The 18,930-nt window shown below is 46.4% G+C and overlaps 1 protein-coding gene across 1 annotated transcript in view; it reads left to right on the top strand.

Annotated features, from left to right (window-relative positions):
* nxn (nucleoredoxin) overlaps positions 1-18,930 on the top strand; it is a 249,401-nt gene that overhangs the window by 219,319 nt on the left and 11,152 nt on the right. The window contains exons 4-5 of the mRNA XM_059655233.1: positions 2,751-2,930; positions 9,690-9,811. Of these exons, the coding sequence (XP_059511216.1) occupies positions 2,751-2,930; positions 9,690-9,811 (302 nt within the window). The remainder of the gene's footprint in view (positions 1-2,750; positions 2,931-9,689; positions 9,812-18,930) is intronic.

Here is an 18,930-nt window from a genome sequence, read left to right as displayed (position 1 = left end):
CTGAGCTGGAAGGTTAGTTTTCAAACGTTTCGTCACCATTCTAGGTAACATCATCAGTGAGCCTCCGACGAAGCGCTGGTGTTATGTCCCGCTTTCTATTTATACATAACACCAGCGCTTCGTCGGAGGCTCACTGATTATGTTACCTAGAATGGTGACGAAACGTCTGAAAACTAACCTTCCAGCTCAGCGAGCAAACTCACATCCAGAACCTCAACCTGAGCTACAAATCTTCTCAAAACTCGCTAACAAGAGAAATGCTCTAAACGAAGACATACTTTGTGAAATTTGGAAGAAGAGTCATTTTGGATTTGAAACATTAACTCTGCATCTCTTTCTGCAGATGCTTCAGGACTAGAGGAGTTTCACCTGTAATTTCTGTTCTTATTATATGGATAGGCACATGGAGGATAGTAAAATGTAGGGTAATAGGTCAGCACAACATCGAGGGCCGAAGGGCCTGTACTGTGCTGTACTGTTCTATGCTCATATTTCCGTCACCTGTAGCATTTTGCTTTCGGTACCAATTCATTTTTGTTGTGTTAATTGATGAAGAAAGGTACAGGGATTTAGGATAAAGATCAACATGACATCTCCAGAGGCTGAATGACCCTCTGGTTCTATATGATAAATAATTGGCATGTTTTTAAGATTGTCAAACCAATCTGCTGTGAAATCGTTGTAAATAATGTACGCATTTGATTGGTGTGAGTTCCACACACATTCTCTGTGCACATCCAATTCCAAGTATCTAATCCCAATAAGTTTCTGTGCAGAATGTTGGGATTCTGGGACTTAGAACATGGAACATAGAACATTGCAGCACAGTACAGGCCCTTCGGCCCTCGATGTTGTGCCGACCTGTCGTACTGATCTCAAGCCCATCTAACCTACACTATTCCATGTACATCCATATGCTTATCCAGTGATGACTTAAATGTACCTAAAGTTGGTGAATCTACTACCAATAGTCCTGCCATTCCGGGAATTGACCTCGTGAACCTATGCTGCACTCCCTCAATAGCAAGAATGTCTTTCCTCAAATTTGGAGACCGAAACTGCACACAATACTCCGGGTGCAGTCTCACCAGGGCCCTGTACAGCTGCAGAAGGACCTTTTTGCTCCTATACTCAATCCCTCTTGTTATGAAGGCCAGCATGCTATTAGCTTTCTTCACTGCCTGCTGTACCTGCATGCTTGCTTTCATTGACTGATGTACAAGAACACCTAGATCTCGTTGTACTTCCCCTTTACCTAACTTGACTCCATTGAATAGTAATCTGCCTTCCTATTCTTGCCACCAAAGTGTGTAACTGCACATTTATCCACATTAAACTGCATCTGCCATGCCTCCGCCCACTCACCTGGCCTGTCCAAGTCACCCTGTGCTCTCATAACATCCTGCTCACATTTCACACTGCCACCCAACTTTGTGTCATCAGCAAATTTGCTAATATTACTTTTAATGCCTTCATCTATATCATTAATGTATATTGTAAACAGCTTGTGTTATCTCCAGTGATGTACAGCTTAGGGAGCGTGATCTGGCTCAGTGTGCAAACCCACCAAACATTCACCAACTTTGTACAACTTGTCCAGCTCAGCCCACCCTCGGTGACGCACAGGAAGGTTCCCCCTTCTGAATCCTCGCAGAGACAGAGAGACTAATCAGCCATTGTCAACCGTTTTGTATTGTCATATCGAGTTCATTCCAAGGTCTGCCTCTTAAATCAGGCTCTGTTCCAGTCCCTGAGAACCCAGAGAGAAGGAATAGGTACAGACCATTCAGCCCATTCAGCCTTGCTCCACCATTCAATGCAATCGCAGCCGATCTTCCGTTTAACCTCTGTTTTTCACCTTGAGAGATCAAACATCCGTTTCACCCCAGCCTTAAACTGATTCAGTGAAGGAACATGTATAACTGTCTGGGGGAGAAATTTCTAAGATTTTGTTAGGATTTTGTTTTTATTCTCTTGTGGGACGTAGGCGTTGCTGGCTGGGCCCAGCATTTATTGCCTATCCCCAGTTTGCCCTTGAGGAGGTGGTGATGAGCTGCCTTCTTGAACCGTAGATAGAACTCATCTCCCAATCTCCTTAACTCCAAACAAGATAGACCCAGTTTGCTCAATCTCTCATCATTGGACAGCCTCCTCGTCCCAGAGACCAACATAATCATCTTTCACTGGTTCCCCTCCAAAGCACGTCTACCCTTCCTTAATTATAAGAGCCATGATATGGAGATGCTGGTGTTGCTTTGGGGTGGTCCAGGTCAAAAATTACACGACACCAGGTTATAGCCCAACAGGTTTATTTGAAGTCAAGACTCTGAAAGCTTGTGTCTTCAAATAAGCCTGTTGGACTACAATGTGGTGTTACGTGATTTTTAACAACAAGAGAGCAAAACTGCTCACATTACACCAGAGGTGAGCCACATCACCCTATCAGCAAGAGTGTTACTCAGGAGTCCTTTAGCTCCTCAAGCAGGAAAGCCTGACAGTCTGAAAGAAACTGAGATCCTGGAGAGACAGTTCACAACAGGATGATCCATTTAATACACTTTGAGATTCAGTAGCACAGGTTATAGCATTCATGATCCCCAATTTGGATTTGATTCCAACATCCAGATGTGTAAAAGGACTTGTATAAAATGCTCCAAGCCATTTGGAGGAATGTGATGATCTTGACCGATTATTGGGTCAACGTTGAGCAGAAACACCAAATAATCATTGATTTTTTGCTTTAAATGCAGGCATCCCGACTCTCCTTATCCTGGACCAGGAGGGAAAGATAGTCACGCGCCAGGGGAGGCCAGCGGTGCTCAATGACATAGATTGCAAAGAATTTCCGTGGCACCCAAAACCAGTATTAGAGCTGACAGAGTCGAACGCCTTGCAGCTGAACGAGAGGCCAAGCCTTGTGCTGTTTGTAGGTATGCAATGTTAGTCATGTTGCTCTTTCTGCACATCTATGTATGTGTATATCTCCTTCCTCACTCACTCTTTCTCCTGCGCTGTCCCTCACTCTCTCTTTCTCATCACCTTCACTGTTCCTCCCTTGCTCTTACTCTTTCCCTCTCACTATCATTGCCCCTCACACTCTCTTTCTCTCTCATTCTTTCTTTCTCCTTCATTCTCTCTGTCTCTCTCCCTCACACACTCTCTCTCCCCCTCGCACTCTCTTTCTCCCTCACTTTTTCTCTCACTTTCTTTCTCCCTGGTGCTCTCTTTCTCTCTTGCCCTCTCTTTGTCCCGTATTCTCTCTCTTCTTTTTACCTCGCTCTCTGTCTCCCTTTCTTTTCCACCCTCCCTGTCTCTGTTTCTCCCTCACTCTCTTCCTTGTACTTTCTCCCTCTCTCTCTTTTTCTCTCTTTTACCCCTTTCTCTGTCTGTCTCTGTCACACACGTGCGTGTGCATACATGTCTATGTTGGCACATACGTGTTAATGCATATGTACATAAATTATGGAACATTTTAAAGCCTGGGTGCAGCCCTTTGAAAAAGGCTGAGCAACCCAGCTGATGGTTTTCCAAGATCACTTGCGTCCCTTAGAAGCATGGGACGAAATTTTAAAAGGATTTACGCAGAGGAGGCTACCAGCCTCATAGCTTCGAGCTGGCTGAGAAATTGCAATCCATCTGAATCCCAAAAATCAGCTCTTAGTGAGGTACAGCATTCTATGTGTTTTATTTTAACGTGCAACATGGATTTCTGCTTCCACCGACTCTTCAGCGGGTGGGTCCCACCAAGCCCCAACACCCTCTGGTGAAAAACGTGCTCCACAGCTTCTTCACACCTCCCCGCAACCCTCTGCAAATTACTTCAAAACTACAGCCCCAGGTTATTGACCTGTTTCTAACAGAACCATCCCTTGTTGGCCCAATCATCCAGGCTGGATACAACGCATCATCCTCCGACACTTCCACCATCTACAATCCGACCCCACCACCCAAGACATTTTTCCATCCCCACCCTTGTCTGCTTTCCGGAGAGACCACTTTCTCCGTGACTCCCTTGTTCGCTCCACACTGTCCTCCAACCCCCCACACCCGGCACCTTCCCCTGCAACCGCAGGAAGTGCTACACTTGCCCCCACACCTCCTCCCTCACCCCTATCCCAGACCCCAAGATGACTTTCCATATTAAGCAGAGGTTCACCTGCTCATCTGCCAATGTGGTATACTGTATCCATTGTACCCAGTGTGGCTTCCTCTACATTGGGGAAACCAAGCAGAGGCTTGGGGACCGCTTTGCAGAACACCGCTCGGTTCGCAATAAACAACTGCACCCCCCAGTCGCGAACCATTTTGACTCCCCCTCCCATTCTTTAGATGACATATCCATCATGGGCCTCCTGCAGTGCCACAATGATGCCACCCGAAGGTTGCAGGAACAGCAACTCATATTCTGCTTGGGAACCCTGCAGCCCAATGGTATTAATGTGGACTTCACCAGCTTCAAAATCTCCCCTTCCCCCACTGCATCCCAAAACCAGCCCAGTTCTTCCCCTCCCCCCACTGCATCACACAACCAGCCCAGCTCTTCCCCTCCTCCCACTGCATCCCAAAACCAGCCCAGCCTGTCTCTGCCTCCCTAACCTGTTCTTCCTCTCACCCATCCCTTCCTCCCACCCCAAGCCGCACCTCCATTTCCTACCTACTAACCTCATCCCACCTCCTTGGCCTGTCCGTCTTCCCTGGACTGACCTATCCCCTCCCTACCTCCACACCTATCCTCTCCTCTCCACCTATCTTCTTTTCTCTCCATCTTCGGTCTGCCTCCCTCTCTCTCCCTATTTATTCCAGAACCCTCACCCCATCTCCCTCTCTGATGAAGGGTCTAGGCCCGAAACGTCAGCTTTTGTGCTCCTGAGATGCTGCTTGGCCTGCTGTGTTCATCCAGCTTCACACTTTATTACCATAATTCTATGCACTCACATTAACGAAAAGGTCCCACACGAAAGATTAATAAAGAGAAGAGCATGTGGGATAGGGAGTAATACACTGCCTCAGGTTGATAGTTGGCTATTGGAGAGAGAATAGAATGCAAACTAACCAGTTACTTTTAGGTTGGAAGTCTATGACCATTGGGATACCTTCAGGATCAGGACCTGTACTGTTCACAATGTTTGCAGATTTCTAATAAATTGCCCAACGCCCGAGGTTACATTACTGGTTCTAATTAGTGTCATCGAGATGTACAGCAAGGAAACACACCCTATGGTCCAACTCCTCCGTGCCGACCAGATATTCTAAACTCATCTGGCCCATTTTGCCAGCATTAGGCCCATATCCCTCTAAACCCTTCCTATTCATATTCCCATCCAGATGCCTTTTAAATGTTGTAACTGTACCAGCCTCCACCACTTCCTCTGGCAGCTCATTCCATACACGCACCACCCTCTGTGTGAAAAAGTTGTCCCTTGGGTCCCTTTTAAATCTTTCCCCCTCTCACCTTAAACCTATGCCCCTCTAGGTTTGGTCTCTCCTACCCTGGGGAAAAGACCTTGTCCATTCACCCTATCCATGACCTGTATGATTTTATAAGCCTCTATAAGGTCACCCCTCAGCCCCTGATGCTCCAGAGTCAATCTCCGACACTACGTTGTCTCCTACACAACCCTCCATTATTGTTTTCCTTCATGGTCCACAATATATTTCATCCAGACCTAGTGACATCTCTGCTTTTGAGGATGCTAAGCATTTTAATATGTCTCGCCCTCACTATGTTTATCCCATCCAATATTACACATGCTTCCTCTTTAAACACAACATCTGTTTTGCCCTGTGATAATGGGAACTGCAGATGCTGGAGAATCCAAGATGACAAAGTGTGAAGCTGGATGAACACAGCAGGCCAAGCAGCATCTCAGGAGCACAAAAGCTGACGTTTCGGGCCTAGACCCTTCATCAGAGCCTAGGCCTGAAACGTCAGCTTTTGTGCTCCTGAGATGCTGCTTGGCCTGCTGTGTTCATCCAGCTTCACACTTTGTTATCTGTTTTGCCGTTCTCCATTGGGAAAACTGACAAAAAAAATCACTAAGCACCATAGCCACTCTTTCACTTTCACAAAAAACTAGCCTGTCTGTTGCCTTAAGTCCCCCCTTGTCCTTGCATCAAACCATATTTGGGTTTTCCTTGCCAGTAATTTTTTAAATCCCCTTTCTAATTGTCTAAATTTTTTCCAATTTCGCCTCTGCACTTTCTATACTCTTGTGATTTCCTGTGCTACTAAAATTTTGGCACGAGCCTAAACTTTATTTTTTTCTTTTATTCTGCTCGGTACGGTCTTTGATATTTGTGAAGTTCACTCTTTCTGGGGACAAATTTGTTCTGACCTCTTCCTACCTCCCACTCCTCTGATGTTGTTTTCCCTTCAAGTATCTGCTCCCAGTCCACTTTTGCCAAAGCACATTCCCAGTTTACTGAAATTGCCTTTAGTTTCCCAAGTGCAAATTTTGACTCCCAATCTCTCCTTGTCCTTCTCTGATTTATGACCACTATCCCTGAGTGGTTCACCCAGTGATGAACCTTCCATCTCCCGGATGTGTTCCCTAAAAATGAATCCTCTCTCATTGCCATTTAATTGTATATCAGGCCCAGGGCTGATTGGCTTGACTTCCCTGGCAATGAAAAGAAAGAGCAGCTTGCTAGTGGATGTTCAATATTCAGTTACATTTTCTTGTAGGAAGGGACTGCTGCCTCACAGCGCCAGGGACCTGGGTTCAATTCCACCCTCGGGTGACTGTCTGTGTGGAGTTTGCACATTCTCCCCAAGTCTGCGCGGGTTTTCTCCGGGTGCTCCGGTTTCCTCCCACAGTCCAAAGATGTGCAGGCTCAGTCGATTGGCCATGCTACATTGCCCACTGTGTTCAGGGATGCGTGCATTTAGGTGGGTTTATAGGGGATGGGTCTGGGTGGGATGCTCTGAGGGTCAGTGTGGACTTGTTGGGCCAAAGGGCCTGTTTCCACACTGTAGGGATTCTGTGATTCTGTGAGACTTTTGATGGAATTTTCTGTTTGCGTGTGAAAATGATCGGAGAGTGCATAGCACCAAGACAGGCCTGTTCATGCACTGTATGCTTTGTACTTTTTTTTAGTCAGGCCACACACTTGATGAGATATTTTGTGCGAGTTTCAGGAGGTGTTGACTGAGGACCACCCAGCCTCAATTCCATCCTCTGCCTCCACCTACTTCCCAGACTGATGCTGCCAGTGTTGTCATGGCCTTGCTTTCACACCCTTGAACGATACTCCTTGTATTTTTCCCCAGATCCTCACTCCCATGTCTCGCTGGATTCCAGTCTAAGCCATGTCCCCCTCATGGCCTTGACCTGCCCTGAGTTATTGCCTTTGATTTGTGCTTGATCTTGGTTTAATTTTGCTTGCGGCCTTCAACATCCTTCATCCCCCGTGTCTAACGTTCTGTTTCGCTCAGATACCTTTGTCGACCACCAAGAAACTTAACTCTTTGTGACCTGAAAATAAACAGATGGAGGTGCTCGTAATTGGGATCACGAGGGCACCTCCTAGCCTAAAATGGCCAAGGGAAAAAATCCCTGGCCTATTCAATCTCTCGCTGTAACTCAAACCCTCCAATCCTGGCAACATCCTTTTAAATATTTCCTGAACCCTCTCAAGTTTAATAACTTTCCTGCAGCAGGGAGACCAGAATTGAACGCACTATTCCAAAAGTGGCCTAAACAATGTCCTGTACAGCCACAACATGACCTCCCAACTCCCATACCCAGAGCACTGACCAATAAAGGCAAGCATACCAAATGCCTTCTTCACCACCCTGTCTACCTGTGACTCGATCTTCAAGGAAATATAATTTGAAGCGAGTATTCCTGGTCTGAATTCCTTCTGTGTTTTCTATCTCTCCGGTAGGTACTGGGATCAGTGCCAAAAGAGAGAGTCAGTGTAACAATGTAGATTTTGCTCAGAAATGGCTGACTATGTGAAAGTAAATGGTTGCACGGGAAGTGGGAAGTGCAGAGCAGTAGTTATCAATTATCTTCAGTGCAGCCAAAGGCCTTTCTGCCCATCTGGACTATGCTAGCATTTGTGCTAGACATAAGCCTCCTCCCACTCTACTTCACCTCATCCAATTAGCATTCATTTTGGTCTGCAAAAATCTTTGTCTTTTTCACAGTTATGCAATCAGCCTACCCGAGAGGCAGAAAACACAAAAGAAATTCAGACCAGGAATACTCGCCTCAACAAGACAAAGATCCCCTTCCTACCTACACCCACCTTTACTGGCTCCATCCCCGCCTCTTTGACCTGTCTGTCTCCTCTCCACCTATCTTCTCCTCTATCCATCTTCTATTCACATCGCCCTCTCTCCCTATTTATTTCAGAACCCCCTTCCCCTCCCCCATTTCTGATGAAGGGTCTGGGTGGTGGGTGGTATGAGATAACAAGGCGTGGAGCTGGATGAACACAGCAGGCCAGGCAGCATCAGAGGAGCAGGAGGACTGATGTTTTGGGTTGGGGCCTTTCTTCAGAAATATCAGCTTTCCTGCTCCTGTGACGCTGCATGGCCTGCTGTGTTTATCCAGCTCCTCACCGTGTTATCTCAGATTCTCCAGCATCTGCAGTTCCTACTGTCTCTAAATAAAGGGTGACTCGGTGATGGAATACGGGACTGTGTGCACTTATTTCACTAAACCACACCCCAACCCCAGCTTTCAGTGTCAATGAGTTTCCTTTGCTCCTGGCAGGTCAAGTTAGAGTTAAAGAGTGACATCAAAATTAAATTTAAAATTTAAGAATCTTGGGGAAGTGGAAAGAACTGCCAGAGGAAGTGGTGGATGCTCGTAACATTATGACATTTAAACACTGGACAGGTACATGAATAGGAAAGGTTTGGAGGGAGCGATTATGTAGACCAATGTGACTAGTTTAGTTTGGGAACATGGCCTGGTTGGATCAAAGGGTCTGTCTCTGTGCTGTATGACTCTAACCATGGGTGCTGGGAATCACAAGCAAAAACAGAAATTGGTGGAAGATCGGTGTTGACTCTGTTTTCTCTCCACAGATGCTGCCAGACCTGCTGAGTTTCTCCAACAACTTTTGTTTTTGTTTCATACCTCCCCCTCTCTCTCCCTACTGTTTGATACCTTGAGAAAGGGGAGGGAAAAAATGTTTTTTATTCATTCACGGGGTGAGGGCATCGCTGCCTAGGCAGCATTTATTGCCCATCCCTAATTGCCCAGAGGGCAGTTCAGAGTCAACCACATCACTATGGGTCTGGAGTCACATGTAACCCAGACCAGGTGAGGATGGCAATTTCCTTCTCTAAAGGGCATTAGTGAATCAGATGGGTTTTTCCTGACAATTGACAATGGCTTCATTAAACTCTTAATTCCAGGCTTTTTTTTGTTAATTTTTATTTAATTCAAATTCTACCATCTGCCAATGTGGGATTTGAACCAAGTTTCCCAGAACACAAGATGAATTTTTGGATTAAGTCTAGCAATAATACCACTAAGCATCATCTCCCTTTTAGTACTTCTCCAAAGTTTCTGAGACAAAATGGATTAATTAGAATCAGAGAAAATTGTACGTGTTCTAGATGACCAGACCCTTTGCATCATTCCCATATCTTTTGAGCCTGAGAGTCGAACAGTTTGAAGGGTGTTCTCACCTGAGCTGCCGTAACAGTGTCTTGACTTTTGTTTCTTTAGATTCTGAAGAAGAGGAATTTGAACCAGCGAAGCAACTGATTCAACCAATCGCAGAAAAGATTTTCTCAGAACATAAAGCAAAGGATGAGGATCCACCGCTGCTGTTCTTCGTTGCAGGAGAGGTCAGTATCAGACTTGTTTCACATAGGTCTGAGTCGAATTGTTGTTTCAATGGCCTGCCTACTTCAAAGCTATCCAACATGGAGAAAGATATACGTTACATAGAAGTGTGGAAGCAGGCCATTCAGCCCACACCAAGCATCTGAAAAACATCCCACCCAGTCCCACACCCTACCCTCTCCTTGTAACCCTGCACTTCCCATGGCTAACCCACCTAGCCTACACATCCCTGGACACTATAGGCAATGTAGCATGGCTGATCCACGCTGACCTGCACATCTTTGGGCTGTGGGAGGAAACCGGAGCACCTGGAGGAAACCCACGCAGACACGGGGAGAATGTGCACATTCCATACATTTGCAATGCTTGCGTTTATTGATCAGTGCATTGAGCATAGGATTTGGGAGGTCATGTTGCGGCTTTGCAGGACATTGATTAGGCCACTGTTGCAATACTGGGTTCAGTTCTGGCCTCCAAGCTATAGGAAGGATGTTCTGAAACTTGAAAGGGTTCGGAAAAGATTTACAAGGATGTTGCCAGGGTTGGAGGGTTTGAGCTACAGGGAGAGTCTGAATAGGCTGGGGCTATTTTCCCTGGTGCGTTGGAGGCTGAGGGATGACCTTAGAGGTTTATAGAATCATGAGGGGCATTAATAGGGTGAGTAGCGAAGGTCATTCTCCAGGGTAGGGGAGTCCAAAACAAGACGGCATAGGTTTAAGGAGAGAGTGGAAAGTTCTAAAAGGGACCTAAGGGGCAATGTTTTTATGCAGAGTGTGGTGCAAGTCTGGAATGAGCTAGCAGAGGAAGTGGTGGAGGCTGGTACAACTACAATATCTAAAATGCATCCGGATGGGCATATGAATAAGAAGGGTTTAGAGGGATATGAGCTAAATGCTGGACAATGGGACTAGACTAATTTAGGATATCAGGTTGGCATGGACGAGTTGGACCGAAGGGCCTGTTTCTGTGCTGTACAGCACTATGACCTGTTGAATTTCTCTAGCAAAGCTCTTTATGACTTTGAACACCTCTGCTCAAGTTCTGTCCTCTGAGGAGAACAGCCCCATCTTCTCCAATCTAGCTTCACAATTGAAGCTTCTCACCCTGGTGTAGTTTTTCTTATCTTTTGTTTTTGTTGGCATCCTCTCTAATGCCTTCACAACCTTGCAAAATACAGTGAATTGGACTCAATCCTCCCATCCCGCGTTTTCTGAAGGTTCATTCCAACCTTCTGGCTTATGTTATATCTGGTGTTGTTGAGAGAAGGATGAATATTGTCAGGACTTGGGAAGGAACTCTCCCTGTATTTCTTGCAGATTGCACCATGGGATTCCTTTGCGTCCACCCAAGAGGGCAAATGGGACCTCAGTTACCGCCTCACGTTGGTACTGAAGGGTCAGACAAGGCCATGTGCTCAAGGGTGAGACTTGAGTTCTAACTCTGAACCATCGGTGAGATCATTGAGGCAACCTGCTCTGAGAGGCCTTGCTGAGCAAGCTTGTAAAGACAAGGGGAAAGCATTTGACACAGCGAATGAATGGAACCCACCTTGGACATTAAACTGCCCACAAATTGTCCGATGAAACAGGAAGTTCAAAAGAAGAGTCACAAGTGTGGAGAAAATGCACTTGTGTTTAGGACAGCACAATAGGATGAAGTGAGCTGCAATTGCGGCATGGTTACAATTCTAATGTTTCTGTGATCCTCGCAGCTTTGTCAAAGAGCATGAATTTAATCTTAAATAAGAGAAAGACGTAAACATAGAGGGATTTAAATGTGGGCTATTAAATCTGAGTATGGGGCAAAGTGGCTGAGAGGTCAGTCATCAGTGGTAGTGTAAGAGGATTGGGAGGAGGGGCAATGCACCAGGAGAGAATGGAATTGGAGAATTCTTGGGTCAAGTTTAGAACTGAAGGTGAATAGAGAGGTATTTGTAAGCGAGGCTGGATATGATGGAGAGATTGCTGGAGAAGAGGATATTAACGGAACAGTTTTGTAAGGGTTGAGTACAGTGTGGGGACCACAGTAAGGCTGCTTGGAGAGAACAGACACGGTCAGGTACAGAGATGTGAGAAGCCTGCATGAAGATTTCAGCAAGCGTTCAGTGCAGGTAGCAGCTGAGGATGGGGTGTTGGTGCTGATGTGTAAGTAGGTATTCTGTGTTGTGAGAGGACATGGGAACGGGAGCTTGGCTTGGGGCCAGATGGTGCAGTTTGAGATGGCTTCAGTCTTCCCAATACTTATCTGGATTCATGCAAGACTGTAAGACAGAGACCTGTGGAGGCGTGAACACAGGGAATACATAGTGGTTTAAAAGGAAGATTGATGCTTATTTGACATTTAAGGATACAAAAGAATTTGAATGAATGGGAAATAGTTACAAGGAAACATCTGGCACAGCTTCTGCCAAAGATCAGGGCTGAGGTTTCCACTGTGGTTCATGGCTAGCGTTTGAGGAACAAGCACAAAGGTGGGTACCATACCGGACTAGCAACCTAGAGTGTGAGTATTCAAATAGCATTGTGGTCAATGTGCGAAATGGACCTCAAACATCTTTAGGTTGAGATCATATAAACCTGGAAGATAGGAGCAGGCCATTCAGCCCTGGGAGCTGCTCTGCCATGGAATATGATGGTCGATCATCCGGCTCAGTCCCTGTTCCTGCTTTCTCCCCTTATCCTTTGATCCCTTTAGTCCTAAGAACTATCTCTAACCCTTTATCAAAAACATCCAATGTTTTGGCTCAACCATTTTCTGTGGCAGAGAATTCCACCACTGTGGGTAAAGACACTTCTCCCCGTCTCAGTTGTAATGAGACGTGAGAAGCGATGGCAATCACCCACAGCTGGTTTGACACTGTTCCTCAGCAAACTCCATCGGGTCTGGATGGCATGTGCCATGTGAGGGGTTGCCCTCTGGAAAGAAGAGATGGGCAGCAAATGCCCACATTTTACTAGGGTCTTGGACATATCTCAATGTAAAAGTGAAATTCTTTTGGTTTGGGTTAAGATTTCATTGTACATTACAGTTGATGCCAAATGATGTGTAGACAATGTGTTCATTTCAGAATTTGATGTGCATCTCCTTCCGATGTAGCGATGAAGAATGAGATGGCCAGACTTGGTTTGCAGTAATCATGCTGGGTACCTGTTGGTACAGCAGCAATTCCAGGGTTCAGTTTTTCCAAGCGGATGGAGTGGGCAGTACATCTGTTATTGGTGCTGGTTGCCAGATCGCTCTCTCTAAAATCTAAAACATTCTAGCACTACTGTAATGGGAAGCATTCCCCTAAAATGAGAACATGTTTAGCATTAACTAGAAACATGTACAAGTCCTGACAGAAGAGCAGAAACTAATGTTTTCCCCTTCTCAAACACAAGTGGCCAGTTTGAGTTGGGGACATCACCCTCGCTTCCCTTCCTGCCATTGGAAATGGCTCTCTAATTTCCTTTATACAGGGGGGTATGCAGGTGACTGCACGCTGCTGTTGTGCAACTTGGCACAGTCCAAGCTATTCAGGCTAACTTAGGTTGGAGCACATTCTCTGTGGGTGATGGTCTCCTAGTGGATTAGCTGTCCCCTTTTGTATCTCTATCAGACAGTAACGAACAGTGATTCATCAACACAAGCTGGCGAAGGGGCCGGAATATGGCAAGGGGCAGAATGGTCATGTTTGCTTTGAAGGTGAAGGCACTAAGAATGTTTTTCCTTGTTTGTGTTCTCTTTTTGGGTGTGCTACACTAACCCCCAACCAGTCCCAAGACCTCTATCCACTTTTTCTTCACATCTGGCTACTCCTGGTTAGCGGTTCACATTAAGTGCCCAGCAAACCTTTGGTCTAAACAGCATTGAGTGTGTCAAACTTGCTATGGTGTTGAGTTTCTCCAATAGTCGAGCTTCTCCGCCTGTAGGGTCAACAGCGTCATACAGCACAGAAACAGGCCCTTCTGCACAACTTGTCCAGTCCAACCAAGTTTCCTAAACTGACCTACTCCCATTTGGCCCACATCCCTCTACCTCCTTCCTATTCAGATACCCGTCCAGATGCCTTTTAAATGTTGTAATTATACCAGCCTCCACCACTTCCTCTGGCAGCTCATTCCACACACACACCACCCTCTGTGTGAAAAAGTTGCCCCATAGGTCCCTTAAATCTTTCCCCTCTCACCTTAAACCTATACCCTCTTATTATGGACTCCACCGACCTGGGAAAAAGGACCTTGGCTATTCACTCTATCCATGCCCGTCATGATTTAAAAAAACCTCTGTAAGGTCACCCCTCAGTCTCTGGCAGTCTGGGGAAAATAGCCCCATCCCATTCAACCTCTCCTTCTAACATGTTGCCATGTATGGGCTGACAGAGGAAGCTCTCTCTGTGAGACATCTAGAGGGAAGGGTCTTTATGAATAAGGACATTTATTTCAGTTATGCAGGACATTGATAAGACCATATTTACCTTGCTGTGCATTTTCCCGGTCCCTCTATGTTGCGAACATTCTCACTTCTGCCTTGCTTTTCTTTTCAAAAGCGTCAGTTGTGAATTATTTCCTGGCTCATTTGAGATCTTAACTAAAGAAATAACAAGACTAGATTCACACCGTGTTATCTTAGATTAGATCTTAGTTGGCTGTTGAGCTTGTGTTTTACAAGTGGTATATCTCTTCCACCTTGAACTTTGTTGAAAGCACACAGCATGGATTCTCCAGAATTCCAAACTCTGATTCGCAAATGGATGTTTGGATTCCAGTCTATTCATGTCAAATGTTAAAATGCAGATATTTTAAAATACCAGGAAGATGTGGACATCGGGGATGCACTCTCCTCTGAACCAGTGGGTTGTATTTTTGAGTCCTACTCAGTTGTAGAGGTCTGCACCATGGAGTAAAGCCCTTCGGCTATCAAGGGGCAACACAGTGGCTCAGTGGCTAGCACCGCTGCCTCACAGATGCCAGGGACCCAGGTTTGATTCCACCCTCAGGCCACTGTGCAAACTCCACACAGACATTCTCTGCGTGGGCTTCCTCCAACAGTCCAAAGATGTGCAGGCTGAGCAGATTGGCCATGCTAAATTGCCCGTAGTGTTCAGGGGTGTGCAGACTAGGTGAGTTGGCCATGGGAAATGCAGAGATACAGGGATGGGGTGGGTCTGGGTAGGATGTTGTTCAGAGTCAATGTGGACACAATGGGCATTCTACAATTCTAAGACCCTCTGACTCAGGCAGTTATTTATCCCTCAATTAGGATTAGCTTTTTTTTTTAAAAAAAGCACATATGGACTATCTGAAATGAAAACAGAAATTGCTGAAGAAATTCAGCAGCTCTGGCAGCATCTGTGGGGAGAGAAACAAGAGTTAACATTTCGAGAACAGTGACCCTTCTCCAGAACTGATTGCTGCTCGGAAAAAGCAGTATGTATGTGGATGATGGCAGGATCTGGGAGGGAGTGGGGCATGTGCAGTGGGAGGAGTGTGCGGATAGGTGGAGACAGCGTCCAGAGAGAGGGCAAAAGTCAGGCAAACAACGGGATTGTTGACGGTAAGCCGGGGAAGACGAGAGGCGAGATAAGGGCTACGAGTGAGTGAAAATAGGTTGACTGTGCTAAAAGCAGCCCATGTTACACCAGGGCCTGGGGTGGGTAAAAGATGATGTTCAAGCCCTGAAACTATTGAACTAGACACTGAGTCCTAAGGGCTCCCCAAGCGGAAACACAGCAATGTGACACTAAACAGACAGACAGTCTGTATATGGGAGTTTGCTGTACAGGTATTGATTACAGCAGTTCAGGAGTTCTTTGTTGATTTATGAAGCACTTCGGGACATCCTGATGTCGTGAATGGTGCTATATAAATGCAAATGCCTTTTCCTTTAGCTGTGGTGTGCCAGGGACCTGACTCTGGAGTTAATTTGACTCTGTTCAAGATTTATTAAACCCAGTGTTACCAGATCCTCACCACATACAGATGGAAACATTGTGCTGACTGATGCTGAGCAGTTCTGTCTGGTTTGTGCCTTTTTCTGCTTGCATTCGCAATTTCACTTAAAACGACCTCGTACAGAACATCCTTGTGTACAGCTACATTTCACTTCGTGCTGAATCCACGCCCGACACTGGTCTCTGAAGACAGTCCATTGGATTGAGACGGCTGACAGGAATCATCTGTCTACTGCTGTCTGTACACAGTCATAGAATCCTTACAGTGTGGGAAGAGACCGTTCGGCCTATCGAGGCTGCGCCAAACCTTGAGGAGCACCCCACCCAGACCCAACACGATCCCTGTCCTTGTAACCCTACATTTCCCATGACTAACCCACCTAACCTACACACCCCTGAAGACAATGGGCAATTTAGCGTGGTCAATCTACCTAGCGTCCACATCTTTGGACTGTGGGAGGAACCTCACACAGACAGGAGGAGAGTGTGCAAACTCCATGCAGCCCGAGGCTGGAATCGAACCTACGATGCAGCGCTAGCCACTGTGCTGCCCGCTTGCTATGCTGCAGTCTTGGATTCGGGCGTGGAAGTGCAGCCACAAGTTTCCTTAATTCGCTCCTACAGGCCCGACTGGATAAGAGGCAGCCTGAAGAGAGAGGCTAATGTTTGTAAGTGTCCACAAAATCTAAGATTAGGCCTTTAGTCCATTCAATGTGATCATGGCTGATCCTGTATCTCAGTGCTGTATTCCCTCTCCTGGGACCCCTGACAACCTTTAATCCATACATAATGCTGTAGGGTCTGCCTCCCAGTCAATGTGGACTGACAGTCAGCCAAAGCTGCATTGTAGGGAGTGAATTATCTCTGATACAATTGTAGGGAGTGGCTGGGTTTTGCCAAATGCTTTACTATTGACCGAGGTACTTGAGATCTTCAGTTGGAAATGTAAGTGGGAGGTGGGGAGCGGCTGTATTCTGGTGGAGCCACTGCCAGTTAAGAGAAATTGTTCTGATTTTTCAGAGATAATTTTGTCAGCTCTCCCAATACGCGAATCAACTGACGGGACAGCAAGTGGGTAAGATAATGAAGGATTTCAATTCCGTGACCTCTGACTGACCATCTCTAACCACCCCACAGGCCTCAGAATACCCTTTGACTTATAGTCCTAGTTGTCATCTGGTTAACTATGGCAGGCAGTAGCATGTCTAACGGGGGTAGTACTCCCTCGGTACTGCGCTGAAGTCTGAGGGACGGGACTTGGAATTCTCAAGCATCAGATGCTCTCGCAACTCGCTTAAAGCTGAGAAAGTGCTTTCGGCCCACGTGTCTGGCATGCTGTCACAGACATGAGCACTGAATTGTAAGTGTTGACCCTGATTTCTCACCATCTAGGTGCAGGGTGAGCAGTAACAATTGGTGCGAGTTCTGCAAAAGAGCACGTCTACAGGAATTTAACACTCCATTCCCTTCAACGATTTCCAGAGGCACCAATAGAGTGGATTCCGTGAACCGGACCCAAGCTCCCAGTTCACTGGAGCATGTAGGTTCAATGTGTAGGGTGTGTCCTCCAAAGATGATAAACCAGACATTCTGATTCAGGTGGTAACATTGCGGTCATTCAGCCTAGAAAGATAAACAATTTTATAAACTTCTCTACATAGTGGCTGTGGGTAGTCCACAGCTAAACATAGTTAGGAGTCGAGAGTGACAAGTTCCTGGGAGTGACGAACACCAGCAGTCTGTCCTGGTCCACCTACGTTGACACTACAGTCAAGAAAGTCCCAACATGCTTCTGTTGCCTCAAGAGGCTAAGGAAGTTCAGCGTGCCAGTAAAGACTCTCTCAAGTTTGTGCAGAAAGCATCTGATCTGGATACAGCACAATGTGTTGTGGCAGCTGCTGTTTCCCAAGACTGCAAGAAACTACAGAGAGTTGTGATCACAGCCCAGTCCATCACACAAACCAACCAACCCCCACCACCACGCCCCCAATCCATTGATTCCACCTATACTTCCCACTGCATCAGGAAAATAAACATGTTCAAACACCACTCCCACCCTAGTTATACTCTCGCCCACCCTCTTTCATCAGGCAGAAGATAGAGAAGTTTGAACACACTCACCAACAGATTCGAGACCAGCTTCTTCCCTGCTGTTATCAGACTTATGAATGGGGACCTCTCAAGCGTTAAATGTTGATCTCTCTTGCTCCGCAGCTATAGCACTCTATCCTGGACTCTGTTCTGTTACCCTGATACACCCGTATGGTATAATTTGCCTGTAAAGGACATAAAACACCACTTTTCACTGTGCTTCAGTACACGTGACAGTAACAAATGAAATCCAGTCAAATCATACAGCACAGAAGCAGGCCCTTCAGCCCAACTCGTACATGCTCACCAGGTTTCCTCAACTGAACTGGTCCCATTTTCTTGCATTTGGCCCATAGACCTCTAAGCCTTTCCTATCCATGCACCTGTCCTCTGGCAGCTCATTCCACTCATGCCCCATTGTCTGTGGCAAGAAGTTGCCCCTCAGGTCCCCCCTTAAACCTTTCCCCACTCACCTTCAACCTGTGCCCTCTAGTTTTGAACTCACCCGCCCCAGGGAAAAGATCTTGACTATTCACCTTATCCATGCCCCTCATGATTTTATAAACCTCCCCTTATAACTCAAACCCTCCGGTCTCGGTAACATCCTTGTAAATCATTTCGGAACGCTTTCCAGTCGAACAATATCTTTCCCGTAGCAGGATGGCCAGAATTGTACACAGTATTCCAAACGTGTCTTGCTCAGCTGGACCATGACACCCACCTCCCATACGCAATGCTCCAAGCGCTACAGGAACAGCTGACCCAAGAGATAATGGGAACTGCAGATGCTGGAGAATCCGAGATAACAAAGTGTGGAGCTGGGTGAACACAGCAGGCCAAGCAGCATCTTAGGAGCACAAAAGCTGACATTTTGGGCCTAGACCCTTCAGAAAAGGGTCTAGGCCTGAAACTGTCAGCTTTTGTGCTCCTATGATGCTGCTTGGCCTGCTGTGTTCACCCAGCTCCACACTTTGTTATCTCAGCTGATCCAAGCCTTGCCTGGAACAAACAGCGAAATGGAACCTTTGTCTTCAGTTTTGAGTCTGATGTGACTCCAAGCAGGCAGATTGCACAGTCACTGACAGAGCCAGCTTGGTT

The sequence above is a fragment of the Stegostoma tigrinum genome, chromosome 27, assembly GCF_030684315.1.
Source record: "Stegostoma tigrinum isolate sSteTig4 chromosome 27, sSteTig4.hap1, whole genome shotgun sequence".
Classification (NCBI taxonomy): Eukaryota; Metazoa; Chordata; class Chondrichthyes; order Orectolobiformes; family Stegostomatidae; genus Stegostoma; species Stegostoma tigrinum.
The sequence above is the reverse complement of the archived record's forward strand: the minus strand, read 5'-3'. Positions and strand labels throughout refer to the sequence as shown.